General features: G+C 39.5%; 1 protein-coding gene and 1 long non-coding RNA gene across 8 annotated transcripts in view; one reads left to right on the forward strand and one right to left on the reverse strand.

Moving 5' to 3' along the window:
- mylk4b (myosin light chain kinase family, member 4b) overlaps positions 1-6,012 on the forward strand; it is a 38,564-nt gene extending 32,552 nt beyond the window's left edge. For all 3 annotated transcript variants that reach the window (XM_084354252.1, XM_084354253.1, XM_084354251.1), the window contains 9 exons: positions 537-642; positions 1,360-1,453; positions 2,139-2,248; positions 2,340-2,481; positions 2,640-2,710; positions 2,809-2,937; positions 3,024-3,255; positions 4,483-4,531; positions 4,653-6,012. In XM_084354252.1, coding sequence (XP_084210378.1) covers positions 537-642; positions 1,360-1,453; positions 2,139-2,248; positions 2,340-2,481; positions 2,640-2,710; positions 2,809-2,937; positions 3,024-3,255; positions 4,483-4,527 — 929 coding nt within the window. In that variant the 3' untranslated portion in view covers positions 4,528-4,531; positions 4,653-6,012. The remainder of the gene's footprint in view (positions 1-536; positions 643-1,359; positions 1,454-2,138; positions 2,249-2,339; positions 2,482-2,639; positions 2,711-2,808; positions 2,938-3,023; positions 3,256-4,482; positions 4,532-4,652) is intronic.
- A 2,724-nt stretch (positions 6,013-8,736) lies between these two features.
- Positions 8,737-16,816, reverse strand: LOC311259124. Of its 5 annotated transcripts, none has more exons than XR_014622828.1 (8): positions 16,757-16,816; positions 16,536-16,630; positions 16,253-16,300; positions 14,522-14,605; positions 11,995-12,060; positions 10,914-11,447; positions 9,228-9,470; positions 8,737-8,886 (listed from the first exon to the last, which is right to left on the reverse strand). It is a non-coding gene; the product is annotated as an uncharacterized lncRNA (long non-coding RNA). The 5 variants fall into 5 exon arrangements; XR_014622829.1 differs by having other exon boundaries at positions 16,215-16,300; XR_014622827.1 differs by lacking the exon at positions 11,995-12,060.
- Positions 16,817-17,291: the final 475 nt, after the last annotated feature.

Genomic DNA, 17,291 nt, shown 5'->3' on the forward strand with positions numbered 1-17,291 from the left:
TGCCGGTGCAGCTTCCAAAAATTTGTGATGTCACAAATAAGGCTTGATTACATTGAAATACAGGATCTTTAAACACAAAGATACATTTCTTCAATCGAAAACGTACACAACTTATCAAACACTACAACTGTACGCCTGCAGTTTAGTCAACACATTTTATCCATAAAAGATGTATGTTGGACTCCTGACCTCATTATGTCCAAAATTCTGGATAGGGCCCTGTTTGACACAAATCCTCTTCTGTGCCATATTTGTGTGCAGCAGGCTCTCCATGTAGATATAACTCGGTTGGTGACATTTGACTTTTTGTTCCTACTTTGAAGCAGATCCAATGTCATAACACCATGCCTGTTGAAGCATCACTAACATGTCAGTCGGCACAGCTGGCAGAGCAGATAATGAGACATTGGCATGCTGCTATTTTTGATCCACTTTGTTTCTGGGGGTCCGAGGCTTCTTCCTCCATCTCTGTTTCACACTGTTTTCAGTGTGAAACAGTGTTAATCTTTGTCTATATGTCTTTATGCTTTCTTCAGATTCAAGCCCTCCTCCGTTAGCACCTTTCGACCACCGCATTGTGACTCCCAAACCCCATCAGATAGCCACCTATTACACAATCAACAGAGACGAGGTCCTGGGAGGGTGAGTAAGAAGGGTGAACCACAGCTCTCAAGAGTTTATTTTTATTCATGCAGTCACTTCAACACATCGGTCGTCTCTAATGAAATAACAGAGGATCTCACACCCTGCGAAGGGATGCCTAATAGTTTTTTCCAAGACCTTATTATTGCCCCCTAAAGGGCCGCAGGGGGGAACTTGCGAAATAGCGGGCCGCTCTGATGTAATAGACCAGTGCTAAATCCTGTCTCTCAAACTGGAGATTACCCCTCAACACGCAAACACATTTCTCAAATCTCTGACATAATGGCACAGTATAGAGGCCTAATCACTGTGTGACTGAAGGAGCTTATTATGATGAGGTGTGTATACAAATAATTATTTTCATTACCACTTCATTTTAGTTATTTTTACAATTAATCGTTTGGTCCATAAAAGTCAGAAAATAAAAAAAATTAAAAAAAATTAAAAAAAGATATATATCAGATATATCAAGCTCTTAAACAAACAAGTAATATTTTAGCATGATGTCTTTACTTTTACTCAAGTATGATGTTTGCGTAGTTTTAACAACACTGCTCGTAAGACATAAGCTGTTGTCGATGATTTCCTGTTGATCATATAATCCTTTCACTGCTAGAATAAATGTTTTGTAAATCCAAATTCCAATTTCTAGCACATTTACTTCTGTCTCTGGTATGTCTGTGTTTGACTGACCTGTGTTTGCTTTTCTTTCATTAGGGGGCGTTTCGGACAAGTGCACAAGTGCATGGAGAACTCGTCTGGTTTGACACTGGCTGCCAAGATCATCAAAGCCAGGAGCCAGAAAGAGAAGGTGCAGTAACGATCGACCGATGAATGCTGCATACAAAACAGAGTACATGCTCAACAATGGTACTGGGATGCCTGTTATCCCAGACAGTCTAATGGATGGTTACTTTTATCATTGCTAAGCACCATAAAGGATCATCTTAAAAATAGATGCAGCTCAACAGTCCAGAGGATGTGGGCACGTGGCAATTTGTCAGCCTCATTGTGTCTTTTTTGCGTTGGGTCATCTGAAAGTGATGTGAGGGAGGTCAGATGTCTGAGCATAGCTCTGTGGTTACATTATCATCTGAGACATTCACAAAGCTCAGAGCCGACCAAAAGCCCACCAAACACACGGCAAATCCTCTGCTGGCTCATGTTGCTGTCTGTGATCGTCCGTGACAAAACTGTCAAATCCTGTCTGTCTGTCTGCCTGTCTGTCTGTCTTGATGTCAAAATTGAACATAGTAGTGTGTAAAATGATTAGAGCCTGTGATGCATTCAGCAGATCTTAATTTCTCCCTTTTTCAATTCATCTTCAGCTAAATCTAACTCTGATTTGTCACTAAAAAGTGCTAAAATGTGAGTCTTAAACACCAAAATTCACTCCAATCTACTTCTATGTTTTACTACACTTTGTTTGTCTATCCCTACTGTACTATTTGTGTGTTGTAAGACTTATATGACAATGTGTCCCGTCTGTCTCTCAGGACGTGGTAAGGAATGAGATCCAGGTGATGAACCAGCTGAACCACGCCAACCTCATCCAGCTGTACGCCGCCTTTGAGTCGCGCCATGACATCATTCTGGTCATGGAATAGTAAGTCAGGGTGCCATCAGGTGTGCTGGTGTACTACAAATTTACAAGAGTACAACAAAGTTTACAAGCCTTTTTTCTTTCTGTGCCGTAGTGTGGAGGGAGGGGAGCTGTTCGACCGCATCATTGATGAGAACTACAACCTGACGGAGCTGGACACAGTGCTGTTTATACGGCAGATCTGTGAAGGGCTGCAGTACATGCATAAGATGTACATCCTACATCTTGACCTCAAGGTAAACCTGCTTTTATTTAGAACCCTTATACATACATATTTCTCTTATTTGTCACCCCAGAGAGAGGAATTTGTCTAAGAAGCAGTATACTAAACCCTCAGTTTAACTGAATTATATGTGTTTCTTATCTATAATCATTCTCTTTTGTTCTTTTTTAGCCTGAGAACATTCTTTGCGTGAGCAGAGCGACTAACAAGATTAAAATCATTGACTTTGGCCTGGCCAGGAGGTAAAATCTATCATATATTTACAGTTTAAAGCTTTCATTAGATGACTTTCTCAGTCTGAGATATGTCTCTTATGTTTCTGCTCTTGTGTCTCTGACAGGTATAAACCCAGGGAGAAGCTGAGGGTCAACTTTGGAACGCCTGAATTTTTAGCTCCTGAAGTCATCAACTACGAGTTTGTTTCATTCCCCACAGACATGTGGAGCCTTGGCGTCATCACTTACATGTTGTGAGTTGTGCATGGTCATTCACACACACAAACAGCATAAAAAGACACACAGTAGCATCCCTGACCTGTGTTTCCTCTTGGTCCAGGCTCAGTGGCTTGTCACCGTTTCTGGGGGATGATGACAACGAAACGCTGAACAACATCCTGGCCTGTCAGTGGAACTTTGAGGAGGAGGAGTTTACGGACATCTCTGACGAGGCCAAAGACTTCATCACCCGCCTGCTGGTGAAGAGTAAAAGCTGGAGGATGAGTGCGGCCGAGTCGCTCAGACACCCCTGGCTGTCAGACCGGAGTCTGCACTATCGACTAAATCAGAAGGTGATTATCAGTGTTTTTAATTAAGATGCACTGTTAACTAGAGTTGCTGCCTGGAACACACAGGATTCCTGTCCAAATAGCACAACACAAAACACAACAGCTGGCCAATCAGAGGTTTTGTTGCTTCTCTGGGGGTTGTTGAGTAAGGAGACGCTTAACAAACATTGCAAAACAGCTACAGCAAATTCTAAATCATTCATGTTTCTTTTTAATCGCTACAATACACAATATATTTTATTTTCTTGTAGAAAAGTGTCAGTTTTGTCGCTGTACCAGCCTGTCTGCGTCTTACCTGCCAACATTTAGCAGCTGCTTGAATAGTTTCCACTTATTTCTCCATTTACATTAAATTTATAAAGGAAGAAACATTTTATTGACAGTAAACATGTGACATTTTACAATTACAGTAAACAGTAACCAATATAGGCTTCTTCTTCGATGTCCATGGAGAAAGTCCCCAGACTCCCTTCAAAAATTGCTAAATTTTTGAGTTGTTGAGTTGAGAAACTTTTTGAACTTTATGAAACACTGTCTGTTTGTGCCAGGGATGAACGTGTTTATTTGCATATAGAGGACAGCGAGATCCAATCACAAGTGGTCACTTGAGATGCATGTCGAGAAGCATGTTAATGCCAGGTGTGAACTGACAGAGTTAAAGCTAGTTAAACAGTTGTGTTGTGTATAAACAGGCCCTTATTGTGAAAGCCAAACACAGATGTCTTTGAGATTAAACTGAATGATATGCAAAAACATTTGCGAATTTAATCATGAAAAGTAAAATATAGCATTCATAAATAATCTATGTATTTATGTTTGTTTTTTAGTATTTGGGGACATTTTTAACTTTAACAGTCAGTAGAGACGTGACAGGACATTAGTGAAGAGGGAGAGACATAATTTCACTTGAAGAGGCTTTGAGATGAAATATCAATGTCTTAGATCCCTAGGTCACCTGGACACCCCCGACATTGGGCATCAATTAACTAAAAATTGAATTCATCAATTTCAAATGTAATTTTTTTTCTCAACAATAATTCCAGACTCCATAAAACTCCTTCAATATATGTTTGATACTGGTGTGACTTATGAGCAAGGAACATCTTTCTTCACCTGTGGAACAACATGTGTGACACAACACAGGTTATTGTAAATAAGTTTTAAAAAAAAGGTTAGGAGGTCCTTATAAATGGGCACACAAACCGTTCATTCAATTATCTCTCTTTGCAGAAAAACAAGTGCCACTCCACACATGCTCCTTCTCCAGAGAGCTAGACAGGTAAGACCAATATGTTCCTGTTAGCCGACATAAAGATTTATTTATTCTCAGTGTAAATCACCAAATCTTCACCATCTGGAAAGCTCAAACCTGAATCTCCCTTTTTCCGTTCCCTTCTCAGAAACACTGTGAGGCCCTCAGCATGCCTTTTGACAATGTAGGGCCCTGGAGCCCAACACTGGACCAATGCTGCTGTACCTGTATGGCTACTGGATAACTACTCTCTGCTTCGCATCCTGATGTTAGCTTAGCTCCACAGCTCGTAGCTCTGACCTGAACAGTGTGACGCCCGCAGGATTAAAAAGAGACTTTTTTACTGTTGCCTTCGAGGCACAAACCACCTGCTAGCATGCTCACTGTCCTGTAGAGCAGAAAACTTCAGACTGAACCCATGAGGACTCTCTAGCTCTATGGTGCCAGGGTCACAGAACCACCTGTATCATACTGGGAATCCAAAATGTTAGAGATTAATCTACAACATCACTTCTACAACTTCCATGTATATCACTGTGAAGGTAAAACTCAGTTCAATCAGTTTAGCATCAAACAGATGCTGTTATTCTCCTGCCAGTGTTCAGTTTGTCATGTCATGTCATGTCCTGGTTTGTTGCATGCTATGCACTTTTTGGCCTATTTCTTCAAGATTTAGCAAACAACTTTAAACAAAATGTAGACTGAATGCTATTATTCTAATTATATATTTTTGTGAATACAGATTTTCTTTCTTTCTTTTAATGTACAAGTCTTATAAAAATGTTATTCTTTCTGGGAAATAAGGTTAAAAAAAATACATGTAGATCTTGGTTGAGTCACACCACTTTAATTTATTTTGTATATAACACAACGCTGCATACTCTCATTCCCCTGAAAAGTGAGAATATCTCAATGACTGAATACTTCCCCACTCGTGCCACATTCAGCCACATCTCTGGTACATTTTCACTGTAGACTGGACTTCCTTCTGTATGCGTTCGTGCCACTAGCTCGCCTTTGCTTCGGCAGTTTGGAGTAGCCCTCTCACCTTCCATGAAGGCATAACGAACAACAGAATACTACCTATGAATGATTCATGTTTATGACTGAAGTGGATTCTTATGTTCATTTATTAACTGGTTCAACACCAGACTGTACTTGAAGTGCAAAGCTTTTATTCAAGATGGGATTATTTTCAGGGGTAACAAACAGGACTTCACTTAGTTGTGCACATATGTGTAAATGCACAGTTCAGCTTGATGGAGAGCCAACGGCAGAGCAGAGAAGACAGTCAGTGCTTAACTGCCCTCGTTCTGTCTGAGAGATGGGTAGTTTGGTTAATGTTTGTCACTAGGTTGTTGGCTGTCTCATTTGGAAAGGGAAAAGCTTTGTGAATTTGAATCTGTTTCTCTGAATTTATGATTTTATTTTTTTCAAGTTTTCTTTTAATGAGACATTAATCAATGTAGAATATAAATAAGCAAATAAATAAAGCACACCAGAAAACACTTGTGATGTGTCTTAGATTCCATTTCTTTGAAATCCTCGAGTATATCACACAAATATTACTTCCTGTCTAACAACTTATAGTTTGGAAGGTTTATTCCACTCAAATACCACTTTCTGTCTAATAACATAGTTTGAATGATTTATTCCTACAAAATACTACATCCTGTCTCCTGACTTATAATTTGAAAGGTTCATTCCTACAAAATACTACTTCCTGTCTGACAACTTATAGTTTGAAAGGTTTATCCCACTCAAATACTACTTCCTTCTCCAGTCAGCTTCCCATCTGAGAAACAGAGCTTTCTTTCCCCCCAAAAAATACCAGAAAACAGACTTTAGTTCTGGTTTTGCATTGTTACATAAAGGCTTTGTATGTAATGTTTTTACATTTGTTTTTCTCATCGACATTTTCACATTGAACAAGCCTCATTTATCAGTGTACATCAAACCTTTGAAGCAAGCAAAGGCTCTGGGAACAGGAAAAGGAGAGTAAATCCAGCTCTAACCAAAATTCAGTTAGTTAACCTAAATCATTTCACAGCCTCATCTCAACTAAATATCCAAGATTTGTTTATTTCTGTGTGAAGTCTCAGTAGAATACACAGAATCACATTCTTTCTTTTCAGGAGAAGTGGAATAAGGAGCGTATGGGTCACAAGGATATTTAACACTTAATTAAAACAGAGGTCACTGAAAATACTGTCAGCAAAAGGCATATAAATCTCCCCTGTTTTTTTTATTCCACGCATTCTTCTCTTCAAAACCTGACGCCTTCATTACTCACAAAGCAATTTAGCCCATGAGTGACACCACTGGTGGGTATTTAGTAGATTACATGCAGCTTCCTCTGGAGCCACAAAAGCCTTTATACTACTCTGTTGTTCTTAAAGATCCACTAAACAACATTTTTACAGGCCTATAAACAAACAGCACTCTCGATACAAGGAATAGCAGTTTGCATAACCTAAGGCCGAGCTCAGACTACGGGTGTTAAAGACCAATTTCATACTTATTCTCTCAGATTGGAAGAGAAAACTGGTCTGCGACCCTCGTTAATACCATTGTTCAGCCCAGATTATCTGGTAATGTGAGGGGTTTACAGATCAAGTCTTATATCTCCCGTACATGAGTTTCTAGATGTTCTTGAAAGTTATAAGTTCACATTTGTATGTGTAAACATTCAAAAAAAGCATGCATGTATTTTGAGTTTTGCTGGTTTGAGGCTGGGAAGAGACTCAAAAATCAGCTTTCTTACAAACTGGACCTTTAATATGCTTACAATGTAAAAATGGAGAGGGCTGTTTCTGTTTGCTTCAGAGCACAGTAGTCCCAATGAAATGTGTTCACAATGAAGTTTTTGGATTACCCACAGGATCTAGGACAATTTCTTGAAAAGCACATTGTTGAAATGCCATTTTCAATGACTTATGCATAACAACCAAAATTCAACTCAGTTGTATTGGGGTAGCAAATAAAAATTCAAATCCTCAGTGCACAAAACGATGCCTCTACTTGAGTTAAGATACCTGGAAGGTGGAAGGAGAAGAATGTTTCTAATGTGGCCAAATTGATCCTTTGTTTTGTATATTTTGGGCTTTACATTATTTCTGACTTACAGAATTATATCTGTTTTTTTGTTGAAGATGTGTAAGCATATTAAAACTGAATGCTGGTAAGTGGTGTAGTCTAGTATGTGTATCTGCTTTGATGACAAAGCTAGACTTTTTGTTGTAATCTATTAATTCCTTTGTGAATAATGTGATGACCCTGTCCAGTTTGTTGTGTGTTAACCCATTTCTGTGCAGGTGATTGAGGAGGCGTGTCGGGAGGAGATGCCTCACCGGAAACTGATCCACATCAGGGCTCCTCCTCCCTATATAACCTGGCTATCAAGTCATCTCTGCCTCTCTCTCCTTCCAAACATGCAGGGCTTTTGTTTGGTTAGATTTAATTGCTACACTGCACTGCACTACACTTACATACACTTCAAACACCATTGATAATACTGACATACATACTTTATTTTATTTTTCTTTTATAGTTGTTTAGTTTGTACAATAAACTCCTTTGTTAATCAACTGAAACCTTGGTGTGGTCTCTCATATTTTGTCTGAACTCAGAGCTGGTTCATGACAATAATAATTATAATAATAATATTTTGGCAAATGTTAATGCATAACTCCAGTAAGCTGTGAGAAAACACACTTGTCAAAGTAAAACACACAGCCAAAACCAATGCAAATAAGGTCTGAGACATCATTTTAGCCAAAACAAGTACGGCTGCCAACTATACAAAAAGGTCAGTGGTCTCTGCTGGATATCCTGTAAACTCTTGTTAGATCTGTGAGATTGAATCCTCTTTGGCTGTCTCTCCTTCTGTCCACTAGGTGGCAACAATAACTAACAATATTTTGTTTTGAGACTAACCTGAAAATATACAGTGACAACAGCAATGATACAAACATTGCTGCACCACCCTGCTTAGAAGCTGTTAAACACCAAATAAAAAACAAGATAAACCTTATTTCTCAAACAAAAGATTGACGAACTTGCATAAGAAAAACAAAGGTAACCAGTTTAAGTGGGTTTGTCTAGTATGCAAGTACGTGACAGTGTTCTAGCCAAAATAAATGTCAGCAGCAAGCTAAGTATACAATGAGGTTCACACAAAACACAAAATCAAAAGCATTAATTTGAGCCATCAAACAAATGAAGCAAAAGTGTTGACCTTTGAACCGATTTATTTTTTAGAAATTAAAACATACTAAAAATATATACACAATCTGTACAAGAACATTTTTAAAAAAGGTACTTTTTTTTCCGAAAAATAAAAAATGAAGAGCAATCTCAATCTCTCAATCCCGCAAGTGTGTCTGAAAATAAGACAATACAAATTAAACAAGGTGTGCAAGTAAAATGTAATACTTATTAAGACTTCACTTAAGACCGAATATAAAGTCATTTGAGACCAAGTGCAAGGATTGTTTGGATTTCTCTTTACAGGTAAGTCTTTAGTTCGTTGGGTTTTTTTTTGTTTTGTAATCTTTTTTTATAAGAAGTTTCCCAGAAGGTGAGTATAATGGTAAGTGTATTAGGTTTATGGTAATGATGAGCATAAGGTAGATTTGGGGAATTGTAGACAGCAGAAGAATGACACATGATACAATGTTTATGATGAAGATCACGGTGCAATATTTCAGTATCATTCACTTACTTTGAATGCCCCTCCTCCATGTGCTCATTGAAGGACTGCCCCTCCTGGAGTATTAAGGTCTCCTTCCCAGAGAGAAACCTTTCAGCAAGGGTCTGAAGGTGGGAGTTGTTGTCGTCATCATTGAGTGCAGCTGCCAGTGGTCCCAAATCTTCAGTGTTTAGGGACCACATGATATTCAGACTCTGGAACCTGCTTTCCAGGTTGTGTATCAGTCCACTGATGTAAGGCTGATTGTAAGGCAATCTACAATTAGCAGAAAAGAAAAATAAACCTCCCAAACAGCATAAAATCTAAGGCACTCTTGTAATTAATTAAAATACCCTCATTGAAAATGGCATGTTCAAATGCACAAGTTTAAAACCAGACTCCAAACAAAGTTTTCATTTCAATGTGGGTATTTAATTCATCGGAGGAGTGCTTTGGATTCTCTTTCTTCTTTTTGAAACTATTGAATCCCAAATCAAAGAGCACATGCAATCTAAGACCTGACACACTTTGATATTCTAATCTGGGTGAAAACAATACAAACAAACACAAACATTTCTTGTCGACCGACGAGAAACAATCTGTTTATTCTGATTAACATTGCATTTCTCTCATTTAGTTTTTTGTTTTCTGTTCCTACAAGCTGCAAGCTGTGTCGCCCTCTCACTGTCCACTCTCTATAGCTTTCCCCTCCTCCTGCTCTCTTTTCATTCAGACTCCATTCTGATGGACCACGGGCCTCTGGGAAAATCTCTCTCTCCTGGCTCCTGCTGCCTCACATATTGACAGATCTGGATCATCATACTCTGGGCTCCACTGGATCATTGCTCTCCTCTGTTTTATTATCTCTTTATATCTGTATTTCTGTAAAATTTGATGTTTCTTCACTCTGATCTTCTCTGTTTTACTGCTAATTATGTTGTGTGGCCTGCCCTCTTCCAGGTCACCACGGTGGAGAGGAGGTTGTGTGCCTCGGGCACCACTTGGCGATGCCTCAGCCTGCTCCGTCATCTCCTGGATCCACACACTTTACATATATTATATAATTTGTATCAGATATTCTGTCAATGCAATTTGTAAATTGTGATTTTGTTGTTCTGTTCTGTACATGCGACATCTATTGCATGTCTGTCCGTCCTGGGAGAGGGATCCCGCCTCTGTGGCTCTTCCTGAGGTTTCTTCCATCTTTTTTTCCTCGTTAAAAGTTTTTTTTCCTCAATATGGCAAGTTTTTCCTCACTCAAATCAAGGGTCTAAGGACAGAGGATGTCATTCACTGTACAGATTGTAAAGCCCACTGAGGCAATGTCATTGTGATTTTTCGGATATATAAATAAAAATAATTTGAAAACATTTACTTCTCTCACAAATCTTGTCCACTGGTCCTCCCGTGGCAAGTCCTCAAAACCCTATCCTCTCCTGTTCCTCTCCTACTCATGGTGGATGCTAAGGTGTCAAGAATAAGGGGGTTATCAAGGTCTTGGTGGAGACAGGACAGGAAGGACCCAGTGAGTGGTGTCTCATCTGCATCATTGATGCGTCTAAGGGTCTCAATTGTGATGGGAACTTTAAGTTAAAGAAATGCAATTAAATTACTGTGAATATAACCACTTACAGTTTAATGTTTACAATGGTAAACAACAATATGGAAGGCCGTAACATAAACATAGACTTAAAAAGTTAAAAATGAATCATCACACACCTGCTCCTTGATGTGGAGCAAGTTGACATTGGGCCTTCAGAAGATTTTGGACAGCCGTGTCAGATGTGGCAAGATGTCTGACTGAAGGTACACCGATGCCACAAACCTGTAGGCTGCACAAAGGGTGTACAGGCCCTTGGCAACCAGGCATCAGCGAAGCTCTGCCCCTCTGCCAATGTAGCCAGCACAGGTTTTCTTGGAGGGCCTCAATGGCCAGGTACTGAGACAGCCACCTTGTGTCTTTCACCTCCTGGAAAAAATAAACCAGTGTTATGTCAGTTTACATTGACAGTACTGGTTAGTACTGACTAGATGGAAAATACCAACTGTGAATGATAGCATATGTACTGTCCTGTTTAGCACTGTGGTGGAAGTACAAGTGCAGTTCCTGGAGGTGGTCCCGGAAAGTTGACATGTACTTCACACCATCTGAGGCATCCTTACAGGCCAGGGCAAGGCGATGAGCGGCACAGGCCACGGCAACGATTGTGGGGTGGCTGTTGCTCAGCTGCTTAGCAACCCCATTTACACGCCCTGTGTTTACATGTCAACACAACAAGACAAATTGCATTTACATTTCTTTCTTAAAACACACTAACATTAAATAGTCAAATGATCATTCCAGTCATGACTGCTGCGCCATCAGTGCCGAGCCCATATATTCTCTCTATTGGCACCTGCTTGATTTGCAGGACATTTTTTACAGCAGTGTCAATGGTGTCAGCCACTGACTGTCACAATGTCAAGGAACTGATTAAAAACCAGTCCCTTTTTATCCACGTATCTGAATGAAACAAAAACAACAGTAAGTATAGCATCATAAGGGATTTGATGTAGATAACTTTAAAAAAGGCTCTGAGAAGGGGAAAGTCTGAAATACGGTAATCTCGATTAAAACAATGTATAATCACATCCCATACCATGTTATTTATATCTATACTAGCTTCTATTGCTCCAACTACAGTAGAAGCTCAGAGATGCAAAACGTAGGGTTTTTCAAACAGAGTTAAGCTTTATTAATGCAGAAAATTGATAGGGCTGCTGCACTGTGAGCAGGGTCCGCCAGAGTATCCTCGATTACCTCAGTAAGGATTTCCAGCATCTGATCAATAATGCGATGAGAGCGGTAGTTGTTCCTGTGATCAACCTTTAAATCAGAATATGAAAAAAATGCTGTATTTTTTCACTGGGAAAGAAGTAAAAGTTTTACATCAATGTATAATGGCTGAACAAAATCAAGTTTGTAAAGTTTGTGCAAGTATTTACTTTAAGCTTGAGGAAATAGTCACAGCTCCCACAAGGAAAATACCCGATTGAACTGACACTTGGCATTTAATGCTGTGCTGGTGGTGCTCAGTACCGAACTGGTGTTCCAGATAATCCTTTCTGTAATGGACAGCTCAAACCTCCTCAAAGGGTCTCATTATAAGGCCATTCCTACTTACACAATATTTAATAATTAAAAAAGGTTAAACCTACCATGGCCATCTACCTGTGTAGGTTATTTCTTCTTCATTAGGGCCTAATGAAGGCCTATCATATCACAGTCATTATCTCAAGATCTTGAATTAATTATATCGTTATCTCAGGAAAACGGCTGTTGTTATTTCGAGATAATAACACAAGATCTCGAGAAAACAAACAAAATTAACTCGTTATCACGGGAAAAAGGAGGAAATAAAATGTATGAATGTATGGCCCTTTAAGGCTTCCGTACTAAAGGGCCATGCATTCAAGCGTTGCCAATTTCAACACCAGCAACCACATTAAGCATTTGAAGACACATGAAGCGAAAGAGAACGACGAAACTGCTCTCCCCAAACTTTAGGAGACAGTGAGGGAACAAATTTCATGTAGACTGAAAGACGTGCAGGCAGTCAGCTTTATTAATGACATTTGGACCTCAGACGTGTGCCCCATGTCTTTGCTGAGTCTGCACACTGGGTGACACAGTATCGCCACCAAGATTTGCCCTTCAAAGTGTGGTGCTGCAAGCAAACAAGTTCTGTGAGTAAGTTTAGGGAATTAATTATTCCTAGATTTATTTAAGTTGCTGTTGCACTACTGTTTTAAACTGTTCTACTTAAAAAGTGGCTGCACTTTAACAGTTTTAAAGGAATTGTTATTTATGTAATGTTGCCAGACATTTAAAACACCAGTGGATGAAGCTTTGATGGTCTGAGTTGCCCCAAAGGATTATGTTGCAGCCAAGTCGCAGCTGCCAGCTGATGCGATCTGCAAGACTGATTCCAAACATTTTGGTTGTATGGATCATTTACACACCAATCCCAAACCCTTCAAACAAAACCCAACCCAACCCCAACCCCAAACCCAATCTTTAGTCCAGCGTATGATACGTGTTGCCTGGCTTCACTGTCCTCTAACATTGCTGTGATCCTGTCATCCAAAAAGTTAGATTTTCTCTTTTGGTCTGTGGCTGTTTCTGACTAAACCCTCATTTGTGCAGAGAGTTATATCACATGTGCATAAATTGCTTAAAGAGGTTATATGATGCTTTTGGGGTTTTTGCCTTTCCTTTATTGTGCTATGTAACATTTTTGTCGATGTAAAAGGTCTGCAAAGTCCACGTCAAAGGGAGTTACTGTCTCCTACAGAGAACACTGCTCCTGCACTGCCTAAACGCCTAGTCAACAGTCGAGCCTTTACTTCCTTAACTTATGTGCATCACTGTAACGGGCGTGATATAAATATATATATTTATATATGTATTATAAAATATATACACTCCAGTCAGTCAGCAGACATACAGTTGCTACTGTGATGTAATTTACAATTAAAGACAGTTACAAAATAATAACTTACTCACTCTGTAGCTAAAACAGAGTATTCAAGACAGTGTGAAAAGGGGTGATGCAGAAACGCACCATATGAGAAAAATAATGTGTTTTTTGAATTTTTTTTGAAAAAAGTATGCAAACCTGTTTTACTAGGACCCCCAAATAAAAGTATGAACCTGGAAATCAGCATAATATGACCTCTTTAGGCAAGTTTTTTTCATCTTCAGTATCTTTTATGAATCAAATATAAGCATTGTGAGAACGTTTCTATGAATGAGGCCCCTGGCTTTGATACTTTATTTAATGAAGAGTAAGATGGTTATGGTATGGGCTGTTTAACTGGTGGCTTGGATGTTTTTTCAGCCAAGTGAAATAAATGTTTTATACCTATAAATTGTTTGAAGCATCTGTGTGTATGTCACAGTTCTCTGATAACTTCTGGAGGGTTTGTCATTTATCATACGGCAAAGAAAGATGAAGAGGCCTTTTGAGACCACTACTATTTTTGTGAACCGACAACAGGAGAAAGTAGTCTTTCATTATTCAAACACCTGCAAGTGGACACTTCAACCATCAACATGCAATGTTTCTGGCTGAAGCACACATGCACACAACCAAAACCAGAATCCTTTTTTATTCCTACCCTGGTCTTTCCCCAGAATCAACCAATAACCTATCAAGTTATAATTCTGAGAATCACAGTGGAATTTTCTAACCAGAAAGACACTTCTCCCGAGTCCTCTCTATTAGTTCACTCAATTCCCTGCTGTGTGGCGACCCCACCTCAGGCCTCCAGGTCCCACTTCTCACCCTTGTTTCTGGGGAGGTGCTGGGAGCGTGCACTCTTCCTTTTAGTCCAGCCATCTCACATCAACAGAATCCCACTTCTGACACCTAAAAATCAAAATGTAGTTATTTCGATGGAAAGTCAGCTGAAGATTCGTAGTCCACAAAACATTTCTGGAGCTTCACAGCAAAACAGTGTTGTAGCATTGTCCTAAACAACTGAAGTAGCTGGAGACTTCTTTTAAAACATAAAGAATAACCAATCAAAAACATAAAATGCCTCTATACAGCTCATCCTGTGTAATCCAAGTTTCTGGAAGATCAGAGATCCCAAATTGATTTGAAAGATATTATTTACACCCTTTTTAAAGGAGCAATATTCACTGTAGCTTCAAAGCTGAAGGAAGTCTGAAGAAACGTCTGAGGTGGGTGCACGAGCTTGTGTTGAGGGTGTAAATAAAGTCTTTTAAAATATGTTGGATCTCAGGGCCTCCAGAGACTTTGATTAAGCTACTTAGATTCATTTCTTTATTTTGGTACGAAAAGGCAATTTAGGTAATATGATGGTTAGTTAATCCAGTTCTCTCATTAATGCAACTGCAGGCTATTAATTCATTCAAGTTTTACAGTACAGTGGTCAAACTCCTGTATCTCATCTTTTTAAGATTAGAAACCTTATCATTGAATGTGTTGTCAGTAATTAAGTCCAATAAAAGTTCCTAATTTCTTATGTAAATAAATGTTTTATGTATCTGAATTTGGGGATGTTGAGATAAGTAGAGGTGATATTAATTTTTAAAAAGTGTTATTGTTTATTGCCTGCTTTTATTGTCTCATCTGTAAGCTCATAGAATCTACTAGAGTTAAAGCTGCAAATGTAAACATTATACATATGGCATTTTTGAAAATGTGCCATATTATTTATATATATATATATATATATATATATATATATGTCGCTGTTTGTTTGTGGATTTTTTGTGGATTTAGTTAAGACTTATATAGAAAGAGTGATTGTACTGGACTTTTTTCAAACTGTATATTCTTAGCCCAGAGCTATCCTTCACTTAACCTTGTTGACAGACTTCTAAGTGCTCTATTGCAGGCATCTGGACTTATTTCAGTTTCTTGAAGACGTTTCACCTCTCATCTGTGAGTGGGTCGTTGACTCAACCAGCCTTCATGTGGGTTGTTGAGCCCAGGTGTGAATGGTTGTTAAGCTGTCTGGGGAGGGAACTCAGTACTGCATTGTACAGTAGGTGGGTGATAAGTAATGTCTTAGGCCACCTCCTCTGTTCAAAGACAGTTGTTCCAGTTTGACATAGATGGATTCTTTTACTCCTCTTTCAAATCATCTGTCGTCTCTGGACAAGATGTTTACATCGTTGTCCTCAAAGGAATGATTTTTCTCCTTCAGATGTAAGTGGACAGCAGAGTCTTGACCTGAGGAGTTGGCCCTCCTGTGTTGTGCCATTCGTTTATGGAGAGGTTGTTTTGTCTCCCTAATGTACAAATCTGTGCAATCCTGGCTGTATTGAACAGCATAAACTCGTAAGTAAGGCACAAATGTGGTCTGGGGTGAAGTTGGTTCTGCTGGACAGAGTGCTGTCCTGTAGCAGGCGTGGCTTCACCATCTTAATCGCTCTGTCTGACTACCACCTACTTCTAGTACAGTGAAGGTTTTTACAGACAGAAGCACGGCTGTGCCATGGCCAACCTCTACATGGAAGAAGTTGAGAGCAGGGCCTTGATTACCGTCACAGGAACTGCTCCCAGCCACTGGTTCAGGTATGTGGATGATACCTGGTTCAAAATCAGAACAAGGGAAGTGGAAGCCTTCACAGAACAAATAAATGCTATGGACAATAACACCAAGTTCATGTGGGAAGATGTCAGGAGACAGTCTGCCCTTCTTGGATTTTGCGGTACACATTAATAAATAAACGAACAGAATCAGAAATAGTCACATACTGTATATAAAGGTGAAAAGTTTGAAGATATTGTGAGTATATGTAAACATTTTGCCACTGTGACTTACAATATGGACAAAAGATGAAATCATTGCAAGCAGTGTCGTCTGGGAGCTGCACAGGTGAAACTCTGGAAGCGTGAGTGGAGAAGCACTGGAGTTTTCTGCTCACGAGGTAGTAAAACACACAATCACATGAGACGGAGCTCACAGAGAAATAACACGAAGAGATCCGTGGAACGTATAAACACAGAAAACACAAAGCTAACACAATGGTTAGAGGCACTCACCGTAACTGGCGGAACAATCTGGCGCCGAAGTGGAGATGAGACCGGAGTTTTTAGCAGGGGATGATGGGTGGAATGATCTGCAGGTGCGCCTCTATGCTACTGTCGACACTGCTGCCACGCCCACAGGTACAGACACAGGTAAACAGGAGCAGGTGAGGAAAAAGGGAGGGGGGAAGACAGACAGGGAAAACACAAAAACACAACAACCCCGACCCCGTTAATCAAAAATAATCTGCCTACAAAGGTTAACAAGCATCATAAGTATTGCAGACAATGGAAATTGAAAACAAAGCAACCTCATTATCTCTCTTCACAGGTAAATCTGAAAAACTAATTAATAAAAGAAAAAAAAACATGAAGCAAAATGTCTATGGTCTATGGGTTCATACGTTTGTGTCGGTTAGATTAAGACTTGGCAGTGAAGCTGCCATTTAAAATGCAGGCAAACACTGACAGAACTTGAATCTCTAGCTATAACTTTAACAGCAAATATTTTATTCCCACAGAGCCCAGCCCTCCTGTGCACAGTGCAGTC

This window comes from Pagrus pagrus (assembly GCF_965226575.1).
Source record: "Pagrus pagrus genome assembly, chromosome: 6".
Taxonomy (NCBI): Eukaryota; Metazoa; Chordata; class Actinopteri; order Spariformes; family Sparidae; genus Pagrus; species Pagrus pagrus.